Consider the following 27,989-nt stretch of genomic DNA (forward strand, 5'->3'; position numbering starts at 1 on the left):
AGGGAACGGCAGGGCGTTTACAGTTAAGCTCATGATTATGTCATAAAAATGTAAAATAAAAAGATCGCATCCAAAATAAAAGTTTGTGTTTATATGTGTGTGTGTGTGTGTACTGTGTGTAATTATTTTGTCTATATAAATACACACACATGCATGTATATACTTAAGAAAAATGTGTTGTTTATATATACAAAATAATTATACACAGTACTACACACACATATATTATATAAACACAAACTTTTGTTTTGTATGTGATTAACTGTTGCCCAGCTCTAAAAGTATTTGTCTCTCTGCATGTCATGTGATCATTAACCCTCATCATACGCATGTGTTGTTAAATTATTGAAATATGAACTGAATCTGAGGGGAACGTGTTCGTATAGGGAATCGCTGCCAGAAATAATCTTCAAACACACACACACACACACATAAACACAGCTGACTGTGGTCGGCTTCAGCATATCAATACACTTCTCACTATCACCTTTAACAGGAGCATTACAATATACAGGGGTGATAGTAGAAAAAAATCCTGAGCCTGAACTTTTTTCCCTGGGAGGTAAGCGGACCCCTAAGATATATGCCCTGATCAACATAATTGTCAAGCGGGATCCAGGGGTGTGCTCCCCTAGGAGAACATTTAGATAAATAGTCCCTTAAATGATAGAGTCTGGTGACTTTTGTGGATATAAATGGACATCATTCAGACATGAGATGAACAAACCCAGTACAAGCCTATATTACAGTAGCAGGTTTCAGTAAGTCAAATTTAAGACCTTTTAAAGACATTTTAAGACCATAAAGATTGAAATGTAAGACCTATGACGTATTGCCAAAAAAATATTCAAATCAAAGAATTCATTTTATTTCAATGAATTCAGTAATTGAAAAAGCATTTATTTAATTTACAGATAAAGCAATCACATTAGTAACCTTCCACACCCACTTAATTTTTTTATAGAAAATTGTACTTTGCATATTATACTGTAAAAAACACATAATTAGTTGATTTCAGTTGATCATAACTAGAGATGAAATGGCATGAACATTTCATTTCATGATTATAGTGACAAAAATGATCACGGTTATCACAGAATCCTGTTCAAAAAGTACTAATACTACACAATGAAATCAATTCACCAAGTTTTATGTCGAAAACCAGCAAATAACAAATAAAATTAGCATCAATATGCCCTTTTTGTTTGTTTTGTGACTGCTGAATCAATCTGATTGGCCAAAACCCAAGACCAGCCCCTACCCTATTACCGATTGGCTGAAGTAGGCTTACTGGTGTGGTTTAGTGAAAGCAAAGCGAGTCTCACGCGAACCGGATTTTTTTTTTTTTTTTTTTTTCTTTTCGCAGACACGTCTGTACACCGGAGCGCTATCAGGCCTGAATATATTAAAACACGTCAAGAATAATAACAATAAATTATATAACAAACTAGAAAGAAAAGGATAATTATATTTTGCATTAAGAAATGAATGATGAGAATTTGGTGGGTGAAATATGTGTAACTGACTCTAACTGCAGGGCGTTTAAGAGTTAATGAGCTCATGATTGACTCATAAATTAAAAATAATCATGAGCTCATTAACTCTTAAATGCCCTGAAGTTAAGTCAGTTACACATATTTCACCCACCAAATTCTCATCATTCATTTTTTTAATGCAAAATATGTTAATTGACTTTGTTTGGACACAATGATGTTTAGAAATATCTTCTATCATGATCCAGCAAATAAAGTCACACCGGTTTGAAACCGCATGAAACTCAGGCCCTGATTCCCTTCTTACTTTGGGGAGAAATAAAACCCAAATATGAAGTGTTTTTCACAGAGATTTAACACATGCACTCAAACACACGAGACTGTATTTCAGGACATGATCGTCTTTCTTACCTCCGACATCCTCAACAGTGTGTAGTTTACCACATTAATTAATAACATGGGTATTTCTATAAAGAATATCCACTTTTCTCTATTTTCTCCAAGCTCTAACATAAATAATGGCAGGAACGGGAGACTTTAGAAGGAGACTGGACACGATATGGCAGATATCAGACCTCAGGAAAGGCTTTATAAATGTATTCCTGCTAAAACATCTTTCAAAAAATGTCTTTCCTTTCCTGCATTTGTCTTCTTCTGGCTTAAGGTGTTGCACACTCAGTGTTTTCGTATTCGTCATTCGGTGGCTCTGAAGCGCTTGCTACGAATGAAAAAAACGCAGGAAATCGAGTGTGTGAACGTGATTGACACAACGTGAGGTCGTATTTATTTTTTAACGTGCAAAAATTTCGGATGAGAATTTCAGACTCAGTGTGAGAGGACCTTTACACTTAGGGTTGCCAACTGTCCCGTATTAGCCGGGACGTCCCGTATTTTGGGCCTAACTTATTTGTCTCGTTTTTTGACTAGCCTGATCTAACGACTGATACAACAGCAACAGCAGCAACTGATCACGACAGCTGAGAGTGATCACGGACACCTGTCATCATCCAATCACAGCTTTTTTTAATCATTGTTTGATTTGCGAACATAATCCTCTGCCTGGTCGCTTCAAGCCGGACTCGTCTCGCGCTAACGCTAATTAATTAATTCCCTTTCACTGTCCACGTTTTGATTTCGGCAAATACATTTTCTCCTTCTAGTTCATGAGTCCAACATCCAGCCACGCAAGAAAACATGTAATCTACCCGAGGGAATAATATGCTCAAAAAACATTTCTGATTATTATTAATGTTTAAAAAAGTTTTTTTTCCTAGGATTCTTTGATGAATATGAAGTTCATAAGAGATTTATCTGAAATCGAAAGCTTTTGTAACATTATAAATGTCTTTACTGTCACTTTTGATTAAAGTAATGCATCCTTGCTGAATAAAAGTAGGCAATTACTTTCTTTAGTTTCTTTCAAAAAAAAAAAAAATCTTACTAACCCCAAACTTTTAAAAAAGCTTTCTATTTTAGATAAATGCTGTTATTTTGAACGATGGTTTGTTTGTAATGTGACATTTTCTTATGTATGACATTAAAATTCTTTTTAGAATTAAATTGTACAAAAATAAGTTAAGCAATACATAATACCTTTTAAACACACACTTAACTACACACACTGAAATGACGTACACTGTGTGATACAGAACAAATATTTTGAGTGTCCCTCATTTTCCTATAAAGAACCACGATTGTCCCGCATTTTCCTTTTCTGAAGCTGGCAACCCTATTTACACTTCAAACTTGGGCTGAAATTCTCAGTAAAAAAGAATAAGTGTAAAAAAATCTAATACATGTTTTTTTAAAGTAAATCAGAGGCGATTGGAAAAATCATGCAAATTCATTGGTTGAAAAGAGCGGAAACTCTACAGATCATCCAGCTTCAAAGCGACTAACAAATGAGGAACATCAGCCATTCATCACACACAGGACAGAGATATTCACATTACTACAATGCCAAGAGTTAAGAGTGAGCTAGAGGAGTTCAGACGCTTGAGCAGAACAAAAACACACTTTATGAAAGATATTTGATCATGAATATATTCATGAAGCCCTTCCTGAGATCTGATCTGTCATAAGGTGTCCATTCGGGGGCAGTGCTGCTCTTTCACCACCTAAACCCGTTCCTGCCCGCGCATCAAAGCAGAGGAGCTTCTCTCGTCTGAGCGATGTGAGGTTTGGCGTCTCCGACACGAGCACTGAAGGGTTTGAACACATCCATCATTTATGAAGCGCTTCAGAAACGCGTGTGATCCTTCAAACATCCGTCAGCAAGCAGAGAGACGGATGCTCACTTTGTTTTACACACACCAGGGGGCTCATGTATAAAACTGAGCGTAGGAGCCTTACTAAACGCCAAAAATGGCGTACGCCAAAAATATTCAGACTTATAAACCCGTGTGAACGCCAGAACCTGCGCAAGATTCCCTTTATAATCCCAGTCAGCGGAAGATTGTGCACACGCGTCTCCTCCCCGAAATAACCATATATGAGCTTACAACTCCTCGTTTTACTACGCATATCCTCATCTGCATATCATTTGCATATGCTTATTCATCCACGTGATACCATGTTTAACGGTACAAGACATTGGGAGAATATGAGATGGATGTGCTAGTAGCCGATCCCTGCCTTGTTCTTGCATAAATCAATCAAATAGTGTAAAATACATTTCAGAGAAAGTTGTTCTCAATCTTCTCCACTGGCCAAACAGCATTTTTTATTGATTTATATTTCTAATGGAAACAGATAGACCTTGTTGTGCATTATTTGCACAAAAATATTTTCTCAGACAATCTGCTATTATCATGATGAGCAATCCTCTCTGTAGTTCAACATTAACACACAACATGCCACAGGAAAAGTGCATCGCATCCACTACAGATATTTATATTTATTGAACATACAAAATGTTGTAACTTCTCAGTAATGATTTTGTGTAGGCTAATCTAAGTGTTTAACTCCAGTAATGAGAATGGCTTATTTAATCTAAATGTTATATCAGAAGTAAAACATAGTTTAAATCATTCTTTTATTTATATAAACTGTTATTGTGAACATGCACTGTATTTATGATTAGGACTCATAATGAAGATTTACGGCCCAGTGCTCTCGCTGGTGCAGACGTTAAGAAGGGACGGATGTTTGCTTCATGTGATAGGCTTGGTGAGTGACATTATATTTGTATTATATTTCTGTATATGTATCATTTTCTTTCAATGTTCTGTCTCAAAGTGAGCAAAAAGCCATTAACTCCGGCTCACCATCGGTGTCGCCAACCGGCTCGTACGCATGGGTCAGAGTTTGTGTGCAGGTGCGCACATTTTCCCATCAAGTTTGTTTTTATAAATCACGACTTGTGTGTGTGTGTGAAGTGGCGTACGTCTCGTCCAGGGCCTGTTCTGTGTGACGCACCGGTTATAGATGAGGCCCTGACGTCTGAGGCGGAGCTCTAACGCTGGCTAATGTTTAAAGAGCAGAGACTCACTGGAAGTGTTGAATTATGACCCAGGAGACCTTCTGTTTTCAGCCTTTAGTGTGTAAATGTCAAACTGACAGCGAGGGAAAAGTTACTGGGCTTCGTTAAAAATGCTCAGCAGAGCGACTGAGAGAAACTCAGACTTTAATTAATACAATTAATAAAGGAAGAGTCCGTCGCAAACGATCTGTTCAGCTCAGACGAACCCCTCAGATTATGAGTTTATATCAATAGCTTTCACATCTTCACGGTTCTCTGATGTTGGTTACATGAATAAAAATGATATCTTGATATTCTCTGGGTTTTTATCGATAATTATAATTATACAATATTTTGCTGAGTGTGTTATTGTACTGGTACTTTGGCAGGTTTATGACTGCCGTGAACAGCTGACTCATAAAGTTTTCATATTCTTCCTATTCTGGTCAGTTCACAGCAGTGACAGAAATTATCTTTTCCAATAAGTTTACATTGATTTTTTTACTTTTATGGGCATTTTTTACTTTATAAAGCCATTTTTTAACCTAATTAAAAGTTTACATCATCTTTTATGTACAATTCTTACATTTAATCATTAAACGGGTGGTATAATGCCCTTTTCACAAGATGTTAAATAAATCTCTGATGTCCCCAGAGTGTGTGTGTGAAGTTTCACCACACAGATATTTTAATACAGCATGATAAAATCGTCACTTTTTGAGGGTGAGCAAAAACACACACTTTTTTGTGTCTGTCTCTTTAAATGCAAATGAGCTGATGCTCCCGGCACAGGGGGCGGAGCTTCAAGAGCTTGTGTACTTTTACCTCACACACACACACACAGAAAATGGAAAAACAGGCAATATTGTGTCTAAAATGAAAGTCACTTAATATAGAAGTTAATATTAAGTGACTTTCATTTTAGACACAATATTGCCTGTTTTTCCATTTTCAGTGTGTGTGTGTGTGTGAGGTAAAAGTGTTTTTACTGATGTGTTGTATAAAATTAATTTCACATTTGTAATCGTGCTGATAATCAGAGAAAAAACGGCACTCTTCGTGTGATATTATATATATATATATATATATATATATATATATATTGAGGGCATTATAAAAGCAGTGAGGGACAAACTCGATAATTTCAGATTGCACATCGTTAACAATTACAATATTATCGTAGATGACGTATACATAAAAGTAAACAAAATATCTCATCTTTTTATTCTGTTGTGCTGCTTTATATTTTTGTCATCAAGGTCGCATTAAATCGATCAAAAGTGACAGTAAAGACATTCATATTGTTACAAAAGATTTTATTTCAAATAAATGTTCGTTTAAACGTACTATTCATCGAAGCATCCTGAGAAATAATATCAGTTTCCACAAAAATACTAAATTATTTTCAACACTGATAATAATCATAAATGTTTCTTGAGCTTCAGATTAGAGACCTGCGCGGGACACAATGTTCAGTCCCGCTCCCGCCCGCTCCCGCAGTGTTCAGTCCCGCTCCCGCCCGCTCCCGCAAAGATTTGTCATTTTTAGTCCCGCTCCCGCCCGCATCTGTGATATTATGTCCCGCTCCCGCCCGCAAATGCCCGCAAGACGGCAGGCAGCAGGATGGATGTTCACATTCTGTCTCACGAAAGGTCTTGGAAAAAAAATGCGTGCGCACATAATTCCTTACAGTAACTAACGCCAACAAAGATAAACATTAATCGGCCCAAATTTCAATAGGCTTAATTATCATGTAACATAAAAACAGCCTTAGGCATGGCCTACACACATAGGAACATTTGTTAAACGGATCATTTTTATCCTAGACTACAGGCCATTTAAACATTTAAAATGTGATCACCAAAACACGAAACGGTCCCATATTAGGCCTACGAACAGCATAATATTCACTAGTAGGCTAACAGTAACCAAAAAAAAAAAAAAAAAAAAAAAAATTTATTCGATTAGGTAATATTATTATCTATCTAATATATATAATTATATATTAGATAATGTTAGAATGTTATTGCTGTCTATTTTGAGCTTTCGAGTTCGAACACGGAGCAGCGGGAAGGAATTGTCTCTAAACAAGTGTGCGTGAGATTAGGCCCCGCCCGTACTCCAAAGGACAACATCCACAAGTTTAGGCTGCTTAAAACGTTTTTATTGCTGCCAAACAGAATCTCCCTCAAAACTACAAATTATGTACGCTACTTTAATCATTTATATATTTTACTTTACACTCATATTTAATTTGCGGGAGTGCAGCGTATCATCCCTCCCGCCCGCACCCGCAAGTGCACCTCCATCATCCCGCCCGCGCCCGCAATGACCTTTCAAAATTTGTCCCGCGCCGCACTGTTTTGCGTCGCAACCCGCGGGTCCCGCGGGACTCCCGCGGGAGTGCAGACCTCTACTTCAGATCCTCATATTAGAGTGATTTCTGAAGGATCATGTGACACTGAAGACTGGAGTAATGATGCTGAACATTCAGCTTTGATCACAGGAATAAATTACACTTTACTGTATATTCACACAGAAAACAGCTGATTTACATTATAATAATATTTCACTATTTTTACTGTATTTTTGATCAAATAAACGCAGCCTTGGAGAGCAGAAGAGACTCTTCCAGAACGTTAAAAATCTTAGCTAATGACCGTTCGCAAAGCCCCGCCCCCTCTAGTTACTGTTGCTGTGTCCCATAAGCCACGCCTCTCTCACGCCACATGTTCTCACGCAGTGAAACACACATCGCAGAGCACAGAAACTGACACACAGGACACACCAGGGCACTTTTAATATGAAACAAAGTCTCAACTTTCAAATTTGGTAATTTTTTAAAGAAATTTAAACAATAAATACCGTTTTGTGGCTCTTTAATGTGTCTGACAGATCGCTCAGTTAAAGCGGCTCGTGAACCGATCATCTCTTCCTTCTAGTTCATTTATAGCATCAAATAAACATGAATCAACATCAGAATGTTGTTTTAACCGCGGAAAGACGTCAGTACACTCTGTTTCTCATGTTCAAATCCTCAGACGTCAATCTACTAACTCTCCTGACTGCTCTGTCGGACAAAAGTGGCGGATTCGGCGGATGGCGGATTATGATTGGTCAGATGGCCTGTCAATCAAACTCCCTGTGAAGGGTGAATTAGGAGCTAATGTAAGTAGGGCTGGGCGATAAAAAGATAACGATATGTATCGCGATAGACACGTAATCAATATCAATAAAAAATGCGTTCGATAAAACGTTCGATAATTTTTTTTTTTTTCGTCGGAAGAAACCAGCAAAGCAAGTTTGATTGCATGAACAAAGGCACTCACTCTCTAGTAACTAGATAAAACAGGAAAAGTCAGCTCGCCTGACTTCAAGTCTGACCGTAGTCTGACCAATGTCGTCTGCAGATTATGCAAGACCGTCGTCAGTTTCTCTGTCATTCGCGTGCTGATGCGCTGTTCAAGCGTGTGCGTTTCTCAGCGCGTAGTTACATGTGAAGCTCACATGCACTAAAAGCCTGTCTTTCGAGTCTTATTGTGCTAATACTGTTATATACACACAAGGTTTACATAAACTAGTCGGATATGTCTAAAGTGAAAGCAAACTTGAGAAAATTTAGAGAAAATCTGCTTGTCAAATGCGTGTATATTAGACGCGTCGCGCGCAGCTCTTAAAGAGACAGTAGTAATAGTAAACACGCTGCCGCTTGTCCTTAAAGGGATAGTTCACCCAAAAATAAAAATGATCTCATTATTTACGCACTCTAATGTTGTTCCAAACCTGTATTCATTTCCTTCTAATATTTTCTAATATTAATATTTTGAAGAATGTGGGTATCCAAACAGTAGCTGGTCCCCATTGACTTCCACAGGAGAAAAATATACTATGGAAGTCACTGGGGTAATGGGGTAACATCAACTGTTGGTCATTCTTCCAAATAACTTTTATTTTCAACAGAAGAAATAAACTTATTCGAGTTTAAAACAACGTGAGAGAGTAAATTATGAAAATTAGAATTTTTAGGAGAACTATCCCTTTAATGTTAATAAAACAACAAAATGTAAAGAGAAAATCACTCACTGCTCTTGACTAATAACTTTATTAATAGCTTTAATAAGTATCAATGTATAATTTATACAGTGAAGTCTGTTTTGTTTTATTTTCATATTTGTTCATTTAATTACTTTCTTCAATGCTACTGTTAAACACACCTACTGTAGCTGAAAACATAAAGCACTGTTTATTTAATTTGTATATTAAGTTGTGTATGTGTAATGTGTATCTTTGATCTTAATATTTAATAACAAAGAAAATAATGAGAACATTTTTTATCTTCGCCCCTGTCTGCCATTCTTTTTTATTTTATATTTTGTTACCTAAGGCTTTGTTTTTAAAATATGGACATTAGTTTGGCTGCAATGCTCAGTCACAAAATAGTAAAACCAACATAAAAAAGAATTGTGATAAAATCGTGAATCGTGATTTTCCTGAAAGAAATCGTAATATTATATTTTTGCCATATCACCCACCCCTTTATAAAGCATTTCTTACGTATTCTTTAATTTTGCACCTTAATGTTAAGAGATAATTGTTAAGTGTTCATTGTGATTTTAGACTTTTGAGTTTTCCATGGTCGTGTTGACATTTCTGCCTTCATAACTGATGGGATTATAATCAGAGGTAGGTTAAGTTTAAAATAAAAAATCTTTAAATGTAATATATTTGTCTCCTGGACTGGTCCTTATTTTAAATATGTTATAAAAAATTTCAATAATTATCGATATCGACCGATATGAAACACTTATATCGTGATACAGTTTTCAGCCATATCGCCCAGCCCTAAATGTAAGTGTGTGTTGCTGTGTTGCGTGATGAAGAGGGGTCACCTGAAGAGCTCGTCCGCGCCCGTGAGCTCCTGCAGTCTCCGCTGGAGGAGGAGGATCTCAGCGGTGAAGCGCTCCTGCGTCTCCTGCTTCTGCTGCTGGTAGAAGAGCTTCAGCCGCTCCAGCTCGCGCCGGTGAGTCTCCTCCAGCTGAGCCCAGGACTCCTGAAACTCAGCCTTCAGCTGCGGGACCATCGGCTCGCTCGGCTCTGCGGGAGCGGACCAAATACAGTCAGTTTATACCTTTACCATCAGATATACAACTTTTTTTCCCCTTTTTTTTTTCAAGGCTTGCATCTTGGAATCTAATTCTAGGTTTGCGTTCTCGAGCCGCCAGGCACTGTTTTGTGCGGATGAGCGGCCGAAGCGCATTAAGGGTTTTCTGTTAGGCCGTGTGTCCACCAAAGCGTTTTTTCACGCGGCTGGCATATTAATAAATTATTTATTTGAAATAAAAAATAAAAAATAAAACACTAATTAAATAATAAAAAATGTTAAGTTAAAATAAAATTATTTATTTATTTGAAATAAAATAATAATAATAATAAAAAAATAATACACTTACTAAAGAAATCCTAATAATATTAAATCAAATGACTTATTTTAGATAATAAAATAAGTCAAATAAAAAAAAAATTTAAATAGTAAATTAATAAATAATAAATAGTAAAAAAAAAAAAATTAAGTTTAAAATTTGTTTTTTTTACTATTTATTATTTATTAATTTACTATTTAATTTTTTTTTTTATTTGACTTATTTTATTATCTAAAATAAGTCATTTGATTTAACGTTATTAGGATTTCTTTAGTAAGTGTATTATTTTTTTATTATTATTATTTTATTTCAAATAAATAAATTATTTTATTTTAACTTAACATTTACTGTATATTTACTGTATAACACACATACAAATGTGTTGCTAAATGATTGAAATTTTAAATCTCAGGGGGACTTAAAGAAAATATTTTAGCTCAAAAGGGGTCGGTAATATACGACGGGGGTCGGTAATATACGACAGGGGTCGGTAATATACGACAGGGGTCGGTAATATACGACGGGGGTCGGTAATATACGACAGGGGTCGGTAATATACGACGGGGGTCGGTAATATACGACAGGGGTCGGTAATATACGACGGGGGTCGGTAATATACGACGGGGGTCGGTAATATACGACAGGGGTCGGTAATATACGACAGGGGTCGGTAATATACGACGGGGGTCGGTAATATACGTCAGGGGGTCGGTAATATACGACAGGGGTCGGTAATATACGACAGGGGTCGGTAATATACGACAGGGGGGGTCGGTAATATACGACGGGGGTCGGTAATATACGACGGGGGTCGGTAATATACGACAGGGGTCGGTAATATACGACGGGGGTCGGTAATATACGACGGGGGTCGGTAATATACGACAGGGGTCGGTAATATACGACAGGGGTCGGTAATATACGACGGGGGTCGGTAATATACGACAGGGGTCGGTAATATACGACAGGGGTCGGTAATATACGACAGGGGTCGGTAATATACGTCAGGGGGTCGGTAATATACGACAGGGGTCGGTAATATACGACAGGGGTCGGTAATATACGACAGGGGTCGGTAATATACGACAGGGGTCGGTAATATACGACGGGGGTCGGTAATATACGACAGGGGTCGGTAATTGCCAAAGAGAGAAAAAACATACAAAAAACGCTTGTGAATCCCTGATTTATAACAGTACAACTATGACATCGGTTAGCAGCAATACTAATAATCTTTGCAGATACAGTATTAGTGTGGGTGAAACGGAGCCTTTCACAGTGTCTCGCTCTTTCAAGCCTCTAAACCCATTAGTGCCCAAATGCTTCTGAATGGTTTCATGCATAGTCGTGTCAATAGTGTCCTATATGAACATGTTCTGCATTTATTATTTTTAAATCCCTTATTTGGTTGTTTGCTTACATTTCATTGAGACATAAAACATGGATAACATCTAGAAAAATACTTGAAAAGGAAAATGACAACTATATACTGGGGCAACTATAACTGCCGGTGGGCTTAGGGTTAATAATAGATCTGAAACACCGGGCTCGTTTCATGTGGCATCCCACTGACCTGAGGACTGAGCGCTGAGGCCCTGTTGCTCCTGTAAACGCCGCAGCTCCTGCTCGTGTGTGTCCATGAGCGCCCGCTCTCGACTGCGCAGCTCCTGCTCGTGTGTGTCCATGAGCGCCCGCTCTCGACTGCGCAGCGCCTGCTCGTGTGTGTCCATGAGCGCCCGCTCTCGACTGCGCAGCTCCTGCTCGTGTGTGTCCATGAGCGCCCGCTCTCGACTGCGCAGCTCCTGCTCGTGTGTGTCCATGAGCAGCTCGAGCTGCGCGGCGTGGATCTGCGACAGACTGATGCGCTGAGCCTCCAACTGCAGACGACACTCATCCTACACACACACACACACACACACACACACACAGCGTGAAGGATAGCGGACACACACCTGACCTCATGAGGTCTTACTGATGGCAGGAACCCGTCTGGACTTGAAGGTGAAATAAATGTGCACATATTCTGATGCTGAAATACAACATAGACAAATATACACTGCCGTTCAAAAGTTTGGGATCGCTAAGATTATTAATGTTTTTAAAAGAGTCTCTTGAAGTGTAATTTATTCCTGTGATCAAAGCTGAATGTTCAGCATCATTATTGAAAATCCCAAACTTTTGATGGGCAGTGTAAGTGGATGAAACATGTAATTTTCTGACTCAGCCAATGGCGTGAGTCTGTTTGACCGACCAATGACGAGAGGCCGGGCAGAGAAAAGGCAGCAGGAAAACCTGCTCGGAAACAATCAGTATTTCTGCAACAGCCCTGTTTGGTGCCACTAATCTCACATTCAGATCAGTGAGAGGTTTCCGCCTGGACATCTTGTGAGTCTTTATCTGAAACAATGATCTGAGAGAAGTGCTCAGATGAGCCAATCACACACACACATCTGTGGTTTAGCATATCATAAGACTGAGAGGCTCTTTTATACGAGACACAAAGAGTGTCGTACGGATTGATGTGATGACATCGCCACAGGCACAAATGAAGCATTTTAATGACCATCACAGGAATATGGAGATCGAGAAGCAATTAATGCCGGAGAAAAATCTGCCGCCGTTTATTCACAGGAAATACCGGCAAAGCTTTAATCGCAGGCTCCTGATAAATGTCACAGCTATTGCACTAATACCAAAGGGCAGATTCAGCTAATAGCACTGAGCTATCCGAGACGCACACACACTCGAGTCACATTCACACACACACACAGTCTTTCAGTCCTTCTATTTCAAATTTTCACGTTCAATACAATGTGTTTCTTTGTAATTATTTGTTCAATTTACTAGCAATTTCTGAGTGAGAATTATTTAAAAGCAGAGATTCTTGTGTTTGAAACGAGGATCACGATTCTGAACTAAACAAAAACATGCAAGTTACTAGAGGTTCTGACAAAATGTTAATTGCTGCAGTCTTTTTAAAACTATATGGGTTAATGACGTTTTTGTCCAAAGGCCTTAATAATAATAATAAAACAAATATGTAACATCCAAAGTATGTAAGGTAGTACAACTTGATCTCTTTTACTGAATCCAAAAGGTTTTAATTATATTTTACTAGATATAAAGGTATTTTGAAGATTTTGAAGTGTCAAAAGGTCATTCAGTTTAACCGTCCGAAGGCCAATACAGCAATTTCATTTGTGATTAAAATATCTTAAAATTGAATAAATTTATATATTTTTTATTCTGGCATGATTTTATAACATTATATATCAACATAGTGCAAAATGGTATTAAAATTATGTGTAGAAGTCGTTGCTTTATTATGAGAAAGAATGTCCGGAAAAATGATTTTCATTGATGTCATTCGGAGTAACCAATATAAAGGGCTCCATTTTGGTTCAAATCATGTGGTCAATATTATGTGACAGGATGTGACATCATTCAGACACCTGCAAAGGACCGTATGGTTGTGAAGCAAAGTATGTAACTCTCTCTTAACTATTAGAAAAATTCATGTTTTCACTTGCTCATACACATGTCCCCAAATATCGGGTCATTCGGTACAACCGCTATAAAACATGGATAATGTTGTAATATTTTAAAAACTTTTACTAAATATAAAATGTTTGATTGTCCTTTTGGGTAGCTAGCTAGCTAACTAACAAGCTAGGCAGCTAGATATCAGCCTGTTAGCATTGAGTGAAGATTTTGTCATTCGTTATAACCAAAAGAGTCATTCGGTTAAACCGAAATTTTGGTTATAACGAATGACTTACTGGTTGCATCGAATGACAGCAATGTATGTTGGTCATATTTGTATATATCTGGAATAAATAAATACAACATTTTATTAATAGAAAATGTGCAGTGTATATTAATATATAATTTTGACTGAATTTTACCTTTGCAGATGCCTTTATCAAATAAGGAAAAAGCCTCTCACTTCTGGGCAAGGATCAATGCTGATCGAACGTTAGAACCTACGTTAGAAACCACATAGCAACATCCTAGCAACCACCCCAAATACTTTAGCAACTGCATAGCAACAACCTAGCAACCACGCTGAATACCCTAACAACCACCCTGAATACCCTAGCAACCACATAGTAACACCCTAGCAACCACTCAGAAACCTTAAAACGAAATTTCTGTTCTGTCTCTCTCAATCCAACTTTAAAGTTTGTCTTGTCGAACTTTATCTAGTTATTTTTCATGAATTTATAGCCTAGCAGCTCATCGTTTAACAATTTAAACACTTGTTCCAAGAGCAATTAAATGCTTCAATGTTTTAATTAATATAATTTGTGATACGAGTTATATGTTCATTCCAATATCAAAATGTTTTAATGTTTGAAGTACTTTTTACATTAATAGCCTATTATATTAACAATAAAATGTGCTTTTGAGGCTATTTGTGTCTGTTTATTGTCTTAAATATTCATAATGTCAAGGGCAGCAAACATGGTCATTCGGTATAACCGGCCTTGGTCATTCGGTAAAACCGATATAGTAAATATTTAAATGGAGTAATATTGTTTTTAATAACTAAAGGAACTACAATAATACAAATATAAAGCAAATAAGGCTTTTTTTTTTTACATTTCCCCTTTTCTCCTTTCCCTGTGAAATGTTTTACTTGAATATGTTGGAGTGTTTAGAGTAGTCCAATAAAATTATTACATTTATGAGATCAGTGATAATTTTATTTAATATTTCTTCTGTGGTACACACTATATACTATCTCAACATCAATGTCAAATCATTTTTTCATGAATAATTATCTGCAAATTAATAATTTGAGATATATTCATGGTTAAACCGAATGACTTTTTTGGAGACAAATTTTGTCCATCTTGTAAAAAAATGACAAAAACCGTGTTAATTGATTGTACAAACCACAAAATCTTATTGTTAACACCTAGGTAAACTAAAAAATTGTTTCAAATATAGTTATATCTCCATTCTTTTTTTTTACACTTTTAAAAACCTTATTTGTCAAGGACCCATATAGATCATAAATCATAAATCACAATTATTCTGCTCAATATTGAAATCACGATTATTTAACACGATTATAGACGGGTGATACGATAAAACTCTTATTTTATGATGCGAGTAATGTGAAATGTCGGTGAAATTTACATAATTACCAATACTTAATTACAAAACTAATATTAGGTTAATTAATAATTAAAGGAAAAAAGAACAAATAAACTAAATTACAAACAAAATCAATGAAAAATACATCAGAACAAAAATACAAATGAAATAAACAGAGCTTTAGGTTGTTCAGATAAGCACTAGCCTACAACAGAATCTGAATAAAGTAATCAAATATGAAATACCACTGCACACATTAAATACAGACTAATCGCATTAAAACTACAGTTTATTCACTCAAGAGCTGTGAGTGACTTTATCTGTGTCTTGTGTTGTTTGATTAACAGTAATGACTGACGCAGGTTTATTAGGCTGCTGTCACTTTAAGAGCTGACGCACGGATCCAATATACCGTTACACACGCTCTTTCTCAGTGTTTACATCCACTTACTCAGACGTAACAGATCATGTTTGCAAGGTTACTTACCAAAACAGCATTTCATCATATGTGTGTGTAGGTTATTTGACACATGTGAAGCCCATTTACTTTGCTTATGCGGAGGCCGCCTGGGGAACAGCGTCTCTATGCTTTTGATAAGAGTGTTTGATATCAGGTACGTCCCGCAGTTTAGCAGCAATAGACTGTCTGGGCCAGAACGCACATCTGAATGTTCACTGTGATCGGACTTGTCAGAGGTTTAATAGACATCGAGTCGAGTCGCTGTCATTTAGGACGAAGATCATGTGGGTGTTTTAACTTTTAATCGCGCAGCTCTATTTCAAAGTAAATCATGAACCATTTCTTCCAGTGTACGTCTCCTAAACCGTTGAGCTGCATCTATAAGATGAAGAACAACACGAGTTTGATTTAGACAGACAGACAATTACTTACATGCTCAGCGCCGTCCATTTCCAGAGGCAGAATCACACGCAAGGCTCTGATAGCGTCTCCATCGACCTGAGCATCTCCCGTCTCATCCTGCAGAACACACACACACACACACACACACGCACACGCACACACACACACACGTCATGAGAGAGTTTAACTCATGAACACAACCATTCTGTAGGTGAGGACGGAGCATCAGATCTAGCAAAACATGACATTTATCGAAAACAAACTCGTTCAGAAACTCAGCTGCATGATTACGACATCACATGCATGAGCTCATTAGCATACGACATCACATGCATGAGCTCATTAGCATACGACATCACATGCATGAGCTCATTAGCATACGACATCACATGCATGAGCTCATTAACATATTGCCCCCGCATTTCCATATCAACACCAGAGTTCAGTAACTTCTCCTGCACTGAAGAATAGTCATGTAAATGTCATCAATATGCAGATGTTAGTCGATCATAAAGGTAATTTGCTAAATCAGCTGATATAATTTTGGTTAAAGGATCAAAGGCACACTGGAAAATTATCCCAAAAACATTTGCAGCAAGAAAAGTCTGCCAGGAAACTGCAAAGAGCATGTCCAGGTCATATTTCTAAAATATATCTATACATATGCTGAGCCCATTTTAAGCAACTAATCATATTTTAGGACCATTATGATTTGTTGCCATGTGATATTAATTAATTACCCCATTATCATTAATGCAATACAACACACATAAAAAAAATGTTGATAATGTGAAGAAACTTGTTCAACTACATCCTGGATATGTAATATATGTACTTATTAATATATATAAATTAATTATAAATTAATAAGTACCATTAATGTATGCTGAATTAACTAAAAACCTGCAATAATTGCTGACTAATGAGAATTTGTTTAAGGTAAAATTAAATAAAGCTCATCCAGCCACATTAGGATAATGAGAGTTGTGCAAATGTGCTTAATACAATAACATAGCATTTCAAAAAGCCTTTAATGTGCTATGGAAATAAGCAAACAAACATCTTTTGTCTTTTGCTCTAGCTGGACATGTGACCTGCATCTGCTTTACTGAGATTCAGCCATAAATGCTCTTTAGAGACACAAAAGTGTAAATGAAGGCCTTTTCCATCAGAGCTGCCGAGATCAAAGAGTGTTTCACACACGGGGAGAATAAAGCTCATCTGTCTCTCTCTCTCTCTCTTCTATAACACAATCTCTCTCGCCCCTCGGTCCCCCTGCACTCTGTCCGAATCGCAATAATCTCTCGCTCGCTCCGGCTGGCGTTGAGTGCCCTCGATGCGCATCAGTTCCTCCCACAGATATATCATCCCCAGACCGTCTACCTCAAACAGCCGCTTCTCAAACGCAGAGCGACGCAGATAAACCCAACTGTTGCATCGCGAGTTGTGAGACGAGCACGAGCGCTCTGCTTAATCATCATGAAACGCTAGCATGTTGCTTACCTGCTGCGTGAGGCTGAAGGAGACCGAGAGCTGCTCCTCGCGAGTGTGTGCGTGTGTGTGTGAAGCGAGCCGGCTCGCTGTAGTACTCGCAGGCGTCTCTCTCTCCCTCCCTGATCTGATGTGTGTGTGATGCGTCTCCAGCCCACCAGAAACACTGCAGTCCCCAACCAGCGCTTGATTTCTCATCTCCAGCTCGACCTCCAGGCGTTTAGCGTCCGTTTCCGCTAGCGAGAGGCGCTCGGCTAAACTCTCCTTCTCTCTCTCGACCGCCTCCAGCTTCTCCATCAGCTCCGTCGTGTGTTTCTCACTGCCGTCCACCTCCTCGCGTCTCGTCTGCATCTCGGCGAGTCTCCTCTCGAACTCCTCTGCGTCTCGGATCAGGCGCTCCTCCAGTTGTGCTTTAGCGTTAGCCATGCACACGTACTCGTCCTTCAGCTCCTGGAAGTTGACCTGGAAGTTCCTCTCGGCGAAGGAGAAGGTGTTCCTCTGCGTGTCGATCTCGTCCTGAAGCGCTTCGAGTCGCGCGGACGCCTGCTCGTTCTCCAGCGTTAGCTTGCTGATCTTCTCCAGGAGATCGTGGATCTCTCTCCGTCTCTCCGGATCCTCGGATTTCCCGCTTTCCTCGTTGTGTTTCAGCGCCTGAAGCAGCGCGACTCGCTCGCTCTCCGCTAACTTCAGCTTGTCCTCGTAGCCGTCGATAGCCTCGCGGTGCCGCACGCTCATCTCGTCCCGCAGGTTCTGCACGTTGAGCTGGCCCTCCCGCTGGAGGTCGTCTCGGAGTCGGGAAAGCTCTTCTTCGTGGCTGAACAAGAGTTGCGTTCGAAGTCGCTCCAGCTCAGACTCCTGCGACTCCGCCATGCGATCCAGCACCGCGTCTTTTTCCCGCTCGAGCATGTCGAGTTTAATCTTATAATTAGTGATTTCGGATTCATGCTTGACCTCGAGCTCGACGTTAGCCTTCTGCGCGGCGTCAAGCGCGTCACGTAGGCGTTGCATCTCGTTGACCTCTGACCTCACACTCCACAGCTCGCTGTGTAAACGCTCAACCTGCTGCGCTAAACTGAGTTTGTCTCCACTCGTCCGCGCTAACTCCTGCTCCGCTTTCTCTCGTAGCACTAGCGTCTCCTGCAGCTTCTGCTGGAGCTCGATGACCCTCACGTTCAGGACGTTGCTCTGAAGCACCTGACCTTTGAACTTCTCGATCTCTGATTGATGCTCCTGAACGATGTTCTCCACTTCGGCGCGACTTTGCTCTCGGATTCGATCCACCTCTGCCGCGTGTTGAATCCGAAGCTCGTGTTTCATCGTGGCGATCTGCTCGCCGTACATCTCGTCGAGCTCGGCTCGCAGCGAGTCGCTCTCTGATTGGCTGCCGTGATGATGGCAGCGCTGCTGGAGATCCTCCACGGTCTTCATGAGCTGCAGGATCTCTCCCGAGGACATGCGCTCCTTCTGTCGGGACACGCTCAGCTCTCGCTCGCAGACGTCCAGCTCCTGGGCCTTCGCTGACAGACGCCAGTTCGCCTCCTCCGCTTGTTGTTTGCAGGACTGAAGCTGATCCTGGAGCTGCGCGATCGACTGCTGATGCTCTGAGATCAGACGCCGGTTCGCCTCCTCCGCTTGTTGTTTGCAGGACTGAAGCTGATCCTGGAGCTGCGCGATCGACTGCTGATGCTCTGAGATCAGACGCCGGTTCGCCTCCTCCGCTTGTTGTTTGCAGGACTGAAGCTGATCCTGGAGCTGCGTGATCGACTGCTGATGCTCTGAGATCAGACGCTGGTGATGTTCGGTGTTCAGGAAGTCCTTCTCTCGTACACTCCGCGCAGACGATTCTTCGGCTTGTGTGCGGAACTGGTGGCAGAGAAACGGCATGTTTTTATTTCAAACAAGTTGTATTTAATTTACTGAGACCACACTATTCAGTCAGGGTGTCTTTCACACAGCTCATTTGGGCTTGATCATTGGTTTATTCTTAAAGGGGTCGTCGGATGCCCATTTTACACAAGTTAGTATGATTCTTTAGGGTCTTCATGTAAAGTTTGGTTAAAACTCCTCAATGGTTGAGTAAAACAACACCTTTACCTCCTCAAACACAGCTCTGTCCACAGCGACCCGAGAGTGCATGTCTCTTTAAATGATCATGAGCAACTGATCACAGAGCACACAGTTTTGTTTCAGCCACAGAATAAAATAAAATAAAAAAGGTAATTGCTGCAGAATTTTAATAATTCTCGTCACAATCATAGTCATCATTATAGATATTTTTATAATTATCGTTACAATCAGTCATCGTTTCATCGTTATAGATATTTTTTTTAATTATCGTTATAATCATAGTCATCGTTATAGTTATTTGTGTAATTATCGTTTCAATCATAGTCATCAAATAAAAAAGGTAATTGTGACTTTTTCTAAAAATTCTCACTTTTTTCTCAGAATTGCGAGATAAAAAATTCCCAATTGCGAGTTATAAACTATATAACTATATATAAACTTATAAACTACATAAAGTTTATAACCTTCATTCCTCATTGCGAGAAAGACAGAATTGTAAGATAAAATACCTTTTATTTTTTTCATTCCATGGTGGAAACAAGCTTCCGTAACGAGGAGACGTTTACAAGCTAAATTATTTAATTTATTTAAATACAAGAAGATATTTTTGTATCTTTGTTATAGATATATATCTTGGCATCTTGGATATCTAGGTTTTTAAATATTTCTGCTTCAAACTGTATTTATTTAATAATTATGCATTTACTAAGCATTCATTGAAAAGCCAGAATAATAAACGAGCTGTAATCTATAAACTAAAACTGAATTTAAGACTTTTTAAACACCTACTTGTTATTCTCACACATCCTCCTAAATATATTTTACAGTTCACACACACCAGTGTTTCCTCTATGTTGATTAGTTAATGGCGGCCCGCCACGGCAAAATTTTTGCCGCCACGGTAACGTTAGGGCTCTACAGTGCGACCATTTCACTCGCATTTGCGCCTAAATATGTCTGTGTGCGATCATGAAAAGATATTTAGGCGCACTTGTGCGACTGACCCGATCGAAGATTTTTTTTTGGCAGCCGCCAAAGCGGTTTTTTCGTCCCGCCAAAGTCTTATTTGACCGGTGTGTAATGTAGATAAACTGCTGCGCTTGTGACAGCTGGGCGCATGTTTAAAAGAACGAGAGAGCGAGAGCGCGCGCCCTCTGGTCGCGTGCGCGCGAGCACTCTCTTTGCGAAGCAAGGTTCCACGTTTTAATGAATGGTTAAACGACTGATCTTTCCAACACTGAACTCACGAGACGTCTGAATCGGTGTATAACAGATCGGTAACACTTTACAATAAGGTTCCATTTATTAAACTCTAGTTATAACTACATTAGTTAACATTAACTTTTAATAAACTGCACTTCTACAGAATGTATTAATCTTTGCTAATGTTCATTTCAACATTTAATAGCCTACATTATTGAAATCAAAAGTTGTATTTGTTAACATTTAGTTAATGCACTGTGAACTAACATGAACAAACAATAAACAGCTGTATTTTTATTAAGAATAATAAAGATGAATACATTCAGTAACATGTATTGCTCATGGTTCATGTTAGTAATAAACTAATGTTAAATCAAACCATATTGTAAAGTGTTTCAAAAAAATCATTTACAGAACAAATAAGAACGTAAGGTGTGCTTACCCCCTTTAGTACAGCCTATATGGTTAGCAAGATTTAGCCTTAATAAACTACAGCATTTACAACTGAATGGTAGCCTATTCAATTGTAGATGGTAGAAAATAAGACTATTAGTTAAAATAAACTTTTTAATGCTACTTTTTCTCCCTGCTTTTTTATATTGATATGATTATATACCAAAATAATCTATAAAAGAAGGATTTTATCTTACAAAGCTATGAAATCCAGAGGTAAAATCACAGCTTTTTTTTTTTTTTTTTTTAAAGTGTTGGCCACCGAAGACCATTTTTGACCCAGGTAAAACCCTGCAGGGCCAACAATGTTTGTGTGCGGACATTCACACTTAAAGCAAGAATCGCTAGTGAGGCACGAAATGTATGAATTTAGGTTTTTTTTTTTTTTTTATGCAATTTATTTATGACAGCCAGTGTAATTGTTTTTCTAAAACTGAAAATATTTAATGTTCATAAGGTAAACTTTTGTCACACAATGTGGCACAGTAATATTGTGCCGTTAAAGGAAAAAAAACACAAGTGCTCCTAATAAAACAAGTTACCATAAAGCCCGGGCTGTACGAAAGCCGTCTATCAGCAGTGATTGTTAAAGTGTATGTCGGAGAATCGCGCGGTTGTTCGGACAGACCTGCCCCCACTGCTAAAAAAAATCCTAAAGGAAACACTGCACACACATCTATTTTTTAGTCGCAAATGCTAGAAGGTGATGTTTTGGTTGTTTCAACGAGTGTAAAAACGCACCTGTGCATTTGCTGAACCTCCATGAACAATAGCATTATCTTTAGTGCGGTCAACATTAACGCGGCAGGCGATTACTTTTGTCCAGATTAATGTAAATATTTATACGCAATTAACGCAGCATCCGTACATTTCACTGTCATCCGTTAGCTAGCGGTGCATTAGCTCTATGATCACCCTCTTGTTCATGCAAATGCTTTTAAAGCATTCATGCGAGACATCATCGAGACATCAGTAGCTGTATTAGTATCAGTCAAACTGGAGTTTAAAGATGCCATTAAACAAGTTTTTAAAATATACTGTCTTTACGTTGTTTCTACATTAATTTTGAGATTAACTGTGAAATGATGACATTATAAAATATATTAAAAATGTATAAAAAATTTTTTAATGTTTTTAATTGATTAATCACTGAAAAATTGTGCAATTAATCTAGTTAATTTTTTTACTGGATTGACAGCACTAATTATTTGGCCTGATTTGAGCCAAGTGTGTGACGCTGGAGCACCTGACTGCTTTCATCAGTGAACTCTCACCCTCTCGGCTTCACTCAGCCTCTCCTGAAGCTGTGTGATCAGTCTCAGCTGCTCCTGTGTCTTCTCCTGGTGACCTCTGACCTGCGCGTCCCTCTCGTCCAGCTTCTCCTGGTGACCTCTGACCTGCGCGTCCCTCTCGTCCAGCTGCTGCTGGTACAGCGTGATCTGCTGACGGGCCTGGAGAAGGTCTGAGGCGGTGGAGCTGATGCTGGAGCTCCTCAGGATCTCGCCGGCCTGCAGCTGAAGGAAGAGCGAGACGGCAGGGTTACGGCCAATACAATACTACATGACAGCAGCAAACCTCAGACGCCATGTTTATTTTAACACGAGCCTGTGAGGGACAGGATTAGGGTCCATTCAAAATAACATGATGAAATGACACAAACAAGCTTCTGATATGATGGTTTAGTGGACGAGGTGAGACAAATGTTATATCGATTTATTCATTTGTTTCAATAATAAAAATTACAAACATAGTTCTAGCTTTCAGAACGATTTATTTTCCAGCTGGTGAATGATAAAAATGACAGCCAATCAGAATCCATCCAGCTTTAAAGAGCTTGAGCATTTACAAAAACAGACGACATAATAAATGGAATGTTATTGTTTATTGATGTGGATGCTAATACAGTTATAGTTATAATTATCGTTATATTTATCATTACTCATCGTTATTGTTATAACTATCGTTGTTATCGATATAATCATTGTTATAATTAGCATTCGTTATCATAGTTGTCATTATAGTCTTCATTGAAGTTATCGTTATAGTTATTGATGTAGTTATTTTTATAGTTATCGTTACGGTTATCATTATAGTTATCTGTAGTTACAGGCTGTTCTAAATAATAAGGCAATCATTATAATGAAGTGTTTTGTCCTCATGTAAAGCATCTCGCAGGAACAGTAGTGTCTGCTAGCGTCTGGTAGCGTCCGGTAGTGTCTGCTAGAGTCTGCTAGCGTCTGCTAGTGTCCGGTAGCGTCTGCTAGAGTCTGGTTCTGGTACCTGTTGGAACTGGACCTGCAGTTTCTGGCTCTGCTCGGTGAGCTGCAGGAACTCCCTCATCACCTCCTCCTTCTCGGCCCGCGCCTGCTGCATGTTAGCGGTGAGCTGCGTGATGATCTCGTCCCTGTGCTTCAGCGCCTCCTCGAACTCCGGCAGCTGTGGACACACACACACACACACACACACGTTTACACCAAGGGGCAACATTCTCATCTGAAAAATGAAGCCTACCCGGAAGTGCGAAAAACTGCAATACATTGAAAATCCGCTAGGGGAAGGTCCCAAAAGGGAGCAAATCTCCATAGCCCCCATGTTAAAATGTCCGTTTTCACAGCATAAATTCATGTTTTTACAGGTTGGTCCCATGGACATTTATTGTATTTTTCGATAGCTTCCGAGAACCTGACAACGGCGAGGGTAGTGAATTTTTTTCTAACTCATTAGTTTAGATAGTATTTAGATATAAAATGTATGACAAATAAGGGCGTGGTTAACTTTGATTGACAGCTTGATTGACAGCTTAGGCTGCGCCAAGGAGAATGACAACATAAGAAGCGCCATTTTTTAACACATTTGAAATATAATACTACTGTTTCTGTATCATGAAATGTAGTTTTAAGAGTTTTTCAGGCGAGAATGTAGTTGTTTAAAGCTCAAATCTGTGGTTTATTTAAAGATTTATGAAAATTTTATCCAGTTGATCCAGCGATGACCGGGCGCTCGGCGCGATGTACCCCGCCTGGAACAGCTTTTCCTCGGCTAGTCCTCGGCTAGTCGTTCGCCGCTGACTCTGGCGTCTCTGTAGTGGTTAAACATGAGGTATAATTCGTCTTGTGTATATCTAACGGGCGATTTTTGGTTTTGTGAATCTATAACTTGTTCCCTGGCCAATCGTTTTGGCTGAGGGGAAGTTTCATAACTTTATAAGCTATTTAACTTTACCGTTGTTTATGGTTAGACTAGAGCGCTGACTTTGTATGTTTGACTGAATTGTTTGCTTTATTTGTATAGCTTCTTATACCTTTTACTTATACTTTTATAATGGCTAATATTGATAAAACTGAAATTTAACAAAAAGAGACTGGGTTGAGTTTTGTCATTTTAAATTTTAATACAACGAAGATGATCTGTAATGTTGTTTACTGCAACATCTGTTGTTTAGTACAAATGCACATATTGCCTGGACCATATTAAAATGTTTAATATTTTTATATTATATTTAAAACGAAAAGAGGCAGGTTTGTGTTTTATATTTTGTTTTTTTTAGTGGTGGGCCGTTATCGGCGTTAACGCGCTGCGTTAACGCGAGACTCTTATCGCGCGATAAAAAAAATATCGCCGTTAATCTATTCTCCAAATTGGGTTGGGAGCTGGCTCAAGCTACACAAGCTATGATGACGCAATCTACCCGCGGCCGCGAGGAACACCTGGCTGGAACGCATCATATTCGTCGTCATCTTAAGTAAACACGGCTGAAAGTGAAAGCTGGTGTAAAAGATCGGTGGAACATCCATTATTTGGACTTGGTTCGGATTTAAGCCGTCCGACGTAGACTGTGTGGTGTAACAGTTCGGTAAGTTAACACACGACTAAGGCCCCGATCACACCTGACGCGTTTTTCAGGTTCGAAAACGCGAGGTGCACAGTTTTTACCATCACACAGAACGAGCAGTGCGCTGCGTTTTTTATGTTGCTAGGCAACTACTGAAACAGCTGTCCTGTCAGTCAAGTAAACGTCAAATCAGCCTTTTATTAACTTTATTTACTTTCTGTTAACATTGTGGTAGTTACGGTTCGTGAAGTCGTTAAGCTCCTGGTAACCCGCGAGAGCACCACTAGTTTATCCATCCTCTCACTGCAAAAAACGCGTCAGGTGTGATCGGGGCCTAATCCGTTCTACCACCTCAAATTCGAAACGAAACATATCACTGAATACCAGCGCGCGCATATTATTCCCAATATATCTTAGTGAGTGGTGTAGCACATAATCTCTTTTTATTAAAAGCGCCCGATTTTAAGAATCGTTGTTGTTTCTTTTTAACTGAAAAGACATCGGTTAGACAATATTCTAATTTTAAATTTGGGGTTTCATAAGCTTCAAGCCATAATAAACATTAGACCTACTTAAGTCTCTGCAGCTAGTGTACTTAAATTTTATTTATCTGCAAAATTATGTTGTATACTTACAGTTTTGTACAATATATGTTCTCAAAACTACATACACCCTTTCAAAAAAACAAAAACATTTAGCAGTTGTTTAGCAGGGTCTGTGTAACCTGTTCTGAAATGGTTTTATTATAATATCGTTATCGCAAGAGGCTGCAATGTATATCACAATATGGATTTTAGGCCATATCGCCCATCCCTAATTGATAGCCTATAGTAGTTGATAATAACATAGGCCTACCTAATGTTGCCTACGGACGGTAACAGTACAGTAGTAACCTTTTACAGTCTATGAGTAGAACAGCTTTCTCAAGCAGTTTGTGATGCATTTTGGAAACAGGAGATGAGCCCCTGGTCTAATGCGCCACCTGGCTTGAGAAACCCGTTCTCAAAGACTTACTTTTATAGTCATTATTTGGGTAGCACACATATTCTGAATGCCTTCGGCAGAATTCAAATGAGCCATTTTAATCTAGATTAATCTAGATTAATTTCAAAATTAATCTAGATTAATCTAGATTAAAAAAATTAATCTATGCCCACCTCTAGTTTTTTTATAAATAGGCAAACGTTATGTGCAGTGAATATAATCAATACGCGTTGCCTGAACCACATTTGTGTGGCTATAATGTTTAAGATTTCTTTAAATGAAAACGAAAAGAGTTAGTATGGTGTTTTATAACATATTTCGTTGCCTAAAATATACACAGAGATAACCGGAGTAGCAGAGCGAGCTGAGTGACGCGCGCTGCGTTAGAAGGTGGGCGGGGTTAGGGTTCCCCAAGATTTTCCAAGATGGCGCCGCCCATACCCCCCATAAACGGCTTCAAAACCGTTCTTCAGAAAGTCAATGGGTGACGTCACAGACGCTTTGTCCATATTTTTTACAGTCTATGGTTTACACATGACACGTCATTTCACCAACCCTGGACAGTGTGTTCAGACCGAGTGGCTGTGTAGCGAACTTAACATGTGCGCAAATTTGGAATTACGCATATAAAAAAAAACAGCATTTTCATGCAATGTGTTTAAAGGTGCAGTGTGTGATTTATAGCGACATCTAGTGGTGATGTTGCGAATTGCACCCAACAGAAGTTACGGTGGCCGACAGGAAGTGATGTCGTCATCTGAGACAGCAGAGAGTAGCCAGTTAATCAATGAGGTTTCTTTACAGAGATGAAGTGAGAAATTAGGTTTACTTAATTATTCAGTAAAACGATGTTATTGTGAATATTATTGTGACATGTTCATCATCGTGTCAGTGTTTTATTCGCTGACTTTAGCTAGCGTGAAGAAGAACAACAGTGACGAAACATGTTTGTCCGTTTAGGGCCACTGTAGAAACATTTTCAGAATTTCCATCCAGCCATTCTTTTGTTTCCATTCCATTCTTTATGCAAAATCCCAAATTCTGCATATAAATCGGTGGATGGAAGCACAGCTAGTCTTGATTATTAGGTTTTTGGCCTGTTATGAAACCCTAAGTGAAACACCTCCTCCGGTCTCGAGCAGCAGGGGAGCGTCTACACTCAATGAAACACCTTCTCCTGCAGATTTACATGACAGAAAGTGACTTTCTTGGCAGCATAATGGAGTCCATGTCAAGAAGAAAGATTGTGGTATTGTTCAAAGTCTCACGCAGAGAAAGACCCGAGACTCTACGGAGTGAGACCTGCACTAATCACAGCGAGGTCACGCATCATCCGTCAGACACTCATCTAGCGCGTCTCACAGCCAGGGTTGGGCATCGCATACTTGTTATAAAATTAAAATTTCGATTCCTCTTATAGATTCCCCTGTGAGCATTTCAATCTGACTTTAAAGCCTTCAAGCGAGCGACGACTCTCTGTTTTCTGTTTTCAGGCGTGTGTGTATCAGTGTATTGGATCAGTGCAGCTCTTAAAGTGACAGCAGCCTAATATTCCTGCTCTATAATAACGCTAATATTCCTGCTCTATAATAACACTAATATTCCTGCTCTATAATAACAC

General features: G+C 39.0%; 1 protein-coding gene across 1 annotated transcript in view; it reads right to left on the bottom strand.

Moving 5' to 3' along the window:
• akap9 (A kinase (PRKA) anchor protein 9) overlaps positions 1–27,989 on the bottom strand; it is a 140,383-nt gene that overhangs the window by 70,734 nt on the left and 41,660 nt on the right. Inside the window, exons 6-11 of the mRNA XM_079879794.1 lie at positions 23,833–23,988; positions 22,827–23,066; positions 17,842–19,692; positions 16,369–16,455; positions 11,947–12,268; positions 9,843–10,047 (exon numbers count right to left, since the gene is read on the bottom strand). Coding sequence (XP_079735920.1) covers positions 9,843–10,047; positions 11,947–12,268; positions 16,369–16,455; positions 17,842–19,692; positions 22,827–23,066; positions 23,833–23,988 — 2,861 coding nt within the window. The remainder of the gene's footprint in view (positions 1–9,842; positions 10,048–11,946; positions 12,269–16,368; positions 16,456–17,841; positions 19,693–22,826; positions 23,067–23,832; positions 23,989–27,989) is intronic.

Source organism: Squalius cephalus (assembly GCF_949319135.1).
Source record: "Squalius cephalus genome assembly, chromosome: 8".
Classification (NCBI taxonomy): Eukaryota; Metazoa; Chordata; class Actinopteri; order Cypriniformes; family Leuciscidae; genus Squalius; species Squalius cephalus.